Source organism: Megalops cyprinoides, chromosome 7, assembly GCF_013368585.1.
Source record: "Megalops cyprinoides isolate fMegCyp1 chromosome 7, fMegCyp1.pri, whole genome shotgun sequence".
NCBI classification, from domain to species: Eukaryota; Metazoa; Chordata; class Actinopteri; order Elopiformes; family Megalopidae; genus Megalops; species Megalops cyprinoides.
The window spans coordinates 17,711,746-17,718,421 of NC_050589.1; the positions used below are offsets into that span (position 1 = coordinate 17,711,746).

At 41.8% G+C, this 6,676-nt stretch overlaps 1 protein-coding gene across 1 annotated transcript; it reads right to left on the bottom strand.

The window, feature by feature from the left end:
- Positions 1-1,049: 1,049 nt before the first annotated feature.
- LOC118780822 (DNA-binding protein inhibitor ID-1-like) lies at positions 1,050-2,259 on the bottom strand. The gene is made up of 2 exons (XM_036533539.1): positions 1,722-2,259; positions 1,050-1,532 (listed from the first exon to the last, which is right to left on the bottom strand). Exons 1-2 carry the CDS (start codon positions 2,088-2,090, stop codon positions 1,497-1,499), a joined length of 405 nt encoding a protein of 134 aa, XP_036389432.1. The 5' UTR covers positions 2,091-2,259; the 3' UTR covers positions 1,050-1,496.
- Positions 2,260-6,676: the final 4,417 nt, after the last annotated feature.

A 6,676-nucleotide genomic window follows, 5' to 3' on the forward strand; every position in this document is an offset into this window, starting at 1 on the left:
GCTGCAGATGGGCTGGGATCGCAGCCAAGAAAGAGACTGTGTGTGTGTGTGTGTGTGTGTGTGTGTGTGTGAGAGAGAGAGAGAGAGAAAGAGAGAGAGCGAGAGCACGTGTGCGCGCGCGCGAATGCGTTTTTTTTTTTGTGTGTGTGTGAAAGGGAAAATGTAAACGCATGCATTAATTTGATTTATTTTAAAATGCGTTCATCGTAAAAATGTTAAAATACATCCTCTTGCAAATTTCTGCAAAACGCAATCTTCTGCGCATTTTTGTGTGTAAAATTACTTCATTCAGTGTTTATTAATTAATTGGAACATAAACATAATTGTTTCCCTGTAAATTGATTTGTATAAGGTAAGTTAAAGGTGGGAGAGAATATTGTACCCTACTACAATCGGAATCCCATGCAAGAACTGCATTTGGTGATGTCCTACGTGAATTATGCGACATTTCGGAATTTGTCCAAAACCTAATTGTGAGTTGTATGATTAGCATGTTCAAAGACGAGTTATTGTCTCTTTCGGTCAAGATGTGTTTTTTAATGAGATGCACACCAGCACTTCATGACTATAGTCAAGGCTGACAGCTTGATATTCCTTTCTGTGATCTGAGGAATGTTTTCACCCAGTGAAAGTGTTACATCTGTTGACAGCCATTTGTTGATATGTTGGTTGTATAAGAACACATGGTCAAGCCAAGGCTGAAAACTCTGGTAAGACGCTGTGGCATTGTAGGCCTGGGTTTACTTAGTATAAAGATAGCAAAAACAATGCCAACACATGCGCTCTTGTAACACCTAGCCCCTAATGTGCCCGTTTGTGTGTGATGTTGTAGATGTGAGATGGCAGCTGTCACTTAGCAGGCTGAGCTTGGCATCACTAAGTTTACCATTAGTAGTGGGATAAGAAAAAGAATACCTACCCACCCCATACCCAAGATCTACACAATTATATAAAAAGAACGGGTTAGACAACGTTTTCAAAATACTTTTCTTGTTTTAATAAAAACACGATTTAGGTACATTGTAATAATAACAATATAGACTTTCACATCTTATAGCATTGTAATATACAATACAAATATAACTCAGCAATCTGAGAAGTTGACATTTTTTACAAAATATAAAAATTTCTACGTGTAAATTTAACAAAGTACAAAAGGAGAGAATAGGAGAAATGAAAGAATGAAACAGCCTTTCTGGTGAACCCCAATACAACGAGCAAGTGTGATCGTTGAGGTGCTAATATTGGTGACTGCCCTCAGCACGACCCAGTCCCACCCGTAACGAGTGGGGAGCTCTTCTAGATCGCAGGACAGTTCCAGCTACAGGACAATTCCTCTTGTCGCTTAAAGGATGTACTCGAAAGTCTTTCAGCTATCATGGGAGGTGTCGCTTCTTCCCTACGTGATTCAAAGCTGCCGAGATGAACCTTGGCAGCCTTCTTGTTCTTCGTGTCACTCGCTGTTCTTTGCTGATGACGGCTCCCGTGCTTCAAAATCAGCGGCACAGAATTCTGTCATCTGAGCATCCGTTCTGTGGAGAATCAGGACAGACACGTAAATACACTGCCGCAAGGAAATTCATTCATTGAAATATTCTTATATATGATGATTGGACAATCAGTAGCACTTCACATATCGCCTACTAACACATAGCTATACAGAGATATAAGCATCTATGTTTTACGTGCATAGAGAGGGATGCAAATGGTATGACTCTTACCTCGACAGAGATGCTGGCCAGCTCTGCGTTGAGGGTGGTCAGAGGGGTACGGGTGAGCGGCGACCCATTGGTAGCTTGTTGACGGTTCATGCCAGGTGAATCGAGCTCTACCTGCAGGTCCCAGATATAATCAATCACGTGCTGCAGAATCTCCATCTTGCTGGCTTTCTTGTTGGCTGGCAGAGTGGGCACGAGCTCCTTCAGCTTGCTGTAACAGCTGTTCATGTCGTGAAGGAAGACGTTCATATGCTCGTCCAGCAATGGGATCTTGCACTTGGAAATAGTGAGGCTCTGGTCGGAAAGACACCTCACCACATCTTCGCTGCCAACCTTGGTCTTCAAGGCACAGGTAGATCCGACAACTTTCATCTTGATTTTCGGTTGGTCTCGTTGTATCTAGCAAGTCACTGGTTTTGTAAATATAAGATGCTGAAGTCAGCTGCTCAACAGATTGCAGAGAGTATAGCTACTGCTCACGTTTTCTTCCTAGAGCCACGATGATGAGTTAGTGTTATACTGTGACAGTATAATCTAATTCCGGCTGCTAACGCCGTATTTATCGTACACGATTTGGGGGCGTGACCAGAAAAAGTTGGATTTGCAGTACATGGCCAATCAGAAGGTCGCGCTTACAGCGGAGGGATGGCCCGTCGTTCTCTTTTCCACCAATCACAACGCGGCTTTGGTTATCTAGATTTACAGTCTGTTAGGAGATGGTGTTACAAATGGAAACAAATGTGTTTTTTTATGGGTGATATGTGGGAACCCAGCTGTCCGTCGCTTGGGGGCTTTGCAGGTGTAGAGATTGCCTCGAGACGTGGGTTGGGGGGAGGGGGGAGGGGTTCATAAGAATGCTGCAATTACGTCGGATAAATATCCCTTTAATTGTACGCTTAGCCACAGTTGACAACTTCTGCCGGTTCAGACTAAAAAACAAAAACTATACGTACACCAGTATGCGTTTTATCGTGACCATTTTAATGTGACAGTTCACCATTAAAATCCCCAACCAAAAGATGAGGGGGAAGCCACTTAATTCTTATGTAATTATACTTTATTTAACTATATAGGATTAGATTTATCCATTTTAAAGAGTAAGTACCTCCTCATCCTGAAATTAGTGTCTTTCTTTTGTTTGACAAAAACAACAAATCAAAAGAAAATATCATTATTGATAAATTAACTGTGTTGAGTTTTCATGAGACGTTCTTATTGTCATGGGAAAACACATGACATCCAAAGGGGCAGTAAATGACTTTCACTGAACGTTTTTTTTTCATTGTGAGCAATGGTTAAAATGTTGTTTCAATAATTTAAATAATTTCTTGAAATATGTTCATAAATGGCCAGTTCAGTATTTCCCTATTCAACGAAACCATCGCAATCTACGATCAGACACATTCTCATGCACCTACAGTACACCGCTGTTAATCACGTTAAAGGGCGCTTTATACTTACAAATTGCATATTTTTACACCCTCCCCCGCCCCAACACCCCACTTTTTCCCTTATTAAAAAAGGTTCCCAATGAATAGGTTTACAGATTCTTTCACATGTTCCCACTGTGTGTTTAGCCTTATGTGTGCATTGAAATTGCATTGCTCTGCTCTGAATCTTCCCCAGATTGTCCAAACAAGCCGAGGCAGACTGGCAGGCGCCAGCCCCGTGACGTCACCCATTCATACAATCCCTGACGCCTGTCAGCCTGGCGCCGCGCGGGCGGTCTCCATGGAGACCACAAACAACAGGCTCGCACTCCCCCATTCACCTGCGCAGTGCAAACCCTGAGAACAAACTGGCAGCAGAAATCGTCATTCATTTATCACGTAAAACCACTCTCAGAAGAGATTACCGCCCTGCACACCTGCAAACTGCCATTGTCGCCAGCTTGCTCGATCAGCTTCCTGAAGGGGGGAAAGAGGGAGAGAGAGACAGAGGGCTTTGAATTGTAGTGATAGTTCCTGGATGCCTCTAGATGGAGGTTTTTTTTCCTTTTCAAAGCAAATTCCTTTAGGATTGCTTTGTTCTACAGTGATTAACGTATGAGCAATCATTTTTATCATCCAGTTGCAGGTGCGTTTTTTAAGTAGCGAAAATATCTTCACTCTATGAAGTTTGTTGGTGTGTAATTAATTTATGCATACCTTTAGTTAAAATTATAACTAAGTAACGTATTTGTAATGTTCATATAGCTTATATTTGTAGTTTACTCGTAGCATACTGATTGCAAAGGAACAGTTACAATACTCAACAAAGCAACAAACATCACTATATGGATTAGTTGGAGGGTCTGAAACATTGCTTTTTAAAAGCATTTTTGAGTACGTTTTACTGGCCAGTGTTGAAAAACCAGGACGTGTAGGATAAAGCACGGTCTGCAAGTAAGTCTGAAAATGTGCTATTGATTTGAAACTGGAAAAACGGGGACAATTGTTAACGAATAGGAGAAATGAAAACAAATCGTTTGTAAATTGAGAGGGATAGAACCGCAAATATTAAAACCAGACTTCAGAATTTTGTGGTAGACTACACATGTATATGATATGCATATCCCACAAACATTAGTGTGCAAGATTTTAGTTATTTTATTGATTTATTTGACGTCTTTGTGTTTGTTTGTTTTCAAAAAAATGGTGTATATTGCCAAAGCAAACAAAACATTTTTGGATAATTTATAACATCTTCATGGTCTCATTTATTATTTGTGTCAGTACAATCAGGAAGAATTTTGTGCATTACAGCTTTGCAGTTGATGTTCCTTTTCTCTCTATCCCTCTCCCTTTTCCTCTCTCTTTTCTTTTTTTTTTTTTTTTTGGTAGTGTGACACCTCGCTCTACAAGCAGCACATTTTTTTAACATCCTGTTGTCCTCACAGTCCGTTGTCTCAGGTCATGGCTGAGGGAGCCAGGGGCGCAGCCAGAACAATGGGAGTGCAGAGCAAGGATTGTGGGAGAAATCTAGGCTGGAGCCACTGTGTCTGGTGCACCCCTTTGCTCTCTCATGCAGCTTTTGTTCAGCTGCAAAAGCTATCAGCACTTCCTACTGACACCAACAATAACTCCACACAGCTGGCCCTTTTAATCTTGTTTACAGCACATCAAGGCAAGGGGGAAAAAGAGGAGGGAGAGAGAATAAAAGTGAAACATATTAGCTCCTGATTTTAACTGACAGAGAAGAGTAGCCCCCGCCCCCCCTCCCAACTGACCCTCAGGCCTCACGGTAGTTCATTTGAAAAGGTTAGATTATTCGTGGTGGGGTTTAAATGAGCAATTAATTGATGTGTAAAAAAATGTATCTTTCTGCATTCCCTTTACCTCGGCCCCCCATTATCACCCTTTCCCTGCTGTGTTGTTGTTTTTGAGAGAGGCTGGAGGTGATCATACCGTTGTGTCAGACCGGCAGCCGAATGCCAGCAGTGGCAAATCTCCACCCTCAGGGACGGTGAACACACAACACTTTTGTTTTCACAAGCCTCCACCACAGCTACGCCTTTTCCCTTTTTAATGCCGGCTTTTCCTTTTTAGAAAGAGGAAGTTTATCGGCCGTGCACGCCCTCTTTATCTCAACGAAAAACAGGCTTCCAATGGTTGTGAACAGGAAGCGACAAGTGAGAAAAATTGAGTGAGAACTTTATGATAAGAAAAAAAGGACATTCCATGCATATTTGAACAGGTTTCCTGCCGCTTTTATTGTCTTAACAATAACCACTACTTCTCTGATGACTGAATTAAATCCTCATCGTACTCACGTTTAATTGTGTCAGGGTGGAAGCCTGGCTTTGATGGCATTTAAATACACTGACGAGAATGCAAAAAAAAAAAAAGAAACACCAGTACTGCAAGGTAATGAGTTAGGTCATGCTTGTGTGTGGGTGCATGGGCATGATGTAACTTCAGTGGTGAGGTGGTATCAGATGGGACAAGTTAATACGATGCATTAATTATAACCTGCAGAGCCGATGGCTCCCAGAGAAGTGCTAAATGATTTTGGAATGGTGCTCCCAGGGGACAGTTCTGCAGGAGCAGCAGTCTCAGACCAGAGAACCGGGTTACTTTAAGATGTTGTGCTTTTATTGGAACTGAGGAACTGTTTGAAGGATATTTACAGCTGATTTTAGTGCCTTATCAGCAGAAAAAAATATTTTGGAGTGTTTAAATATTTGATGGTTGTGCCATTCCACAGTAGTATACTGCTAAATAATTTGTACTTCAGTGGTACTCACAAAAGTGGCTGGTGGCTTTTGGTGTAAAGTCTTGCTGAAAGGTTTTCCATTTTTTTTTTTCATTTAATATATCTGTTTTTATTTCACAGCTTATGGTTTTCAATGTGCTCACAGTTTCTGCTGTGTGTCTGTGAATATTTCGAGCTGACTTGTTTCAGAATCCTTCTTGAGTCATTCAAGCATCTGTCAGCAAGCAGGGAGTGTCATATACAAGGAGGGACATTCCTCACACATCCTTCTCAGCTGCAGGATGTCCACGTTTCCAGATCTCGCTGTTCCTGTTTGATAACAATCACCTGTGTGCAGGTGTGCACAGGTGAATACAGTCAGGAGGGGGGAGGGGCGGAGCCTGCATGCGCGACGTGGGAACCTGGCTTCCATGAGGTAGAATATTAACATCCTTTTATCAGATGGCGCTTGTACTCCGCATGCGAAATGATTTGAGTATGAACTAGATTTATTGTCGTATGGTAACTAAATAACTTTAAAGTGGCCTCTGGTTTCCCACAGTCTGTCAAGGAGCAGGTGTAGCTCTGTGCAGGTGTTCACATCTCATTTTGAAGGTTTCTGTGTAAAAGAAACCTGTCTTAGATACCAAATGGAATGGAAAGCTCAGGGAGCAAGGTGCTCAGTACTGCACATGATGCAGTCATAAGCTCATCATGTGTGACGTTCTTTAGATCTATGTTGTGATATATTTAACACTGTGTATTCTACTGTGCATCCTGGGTGG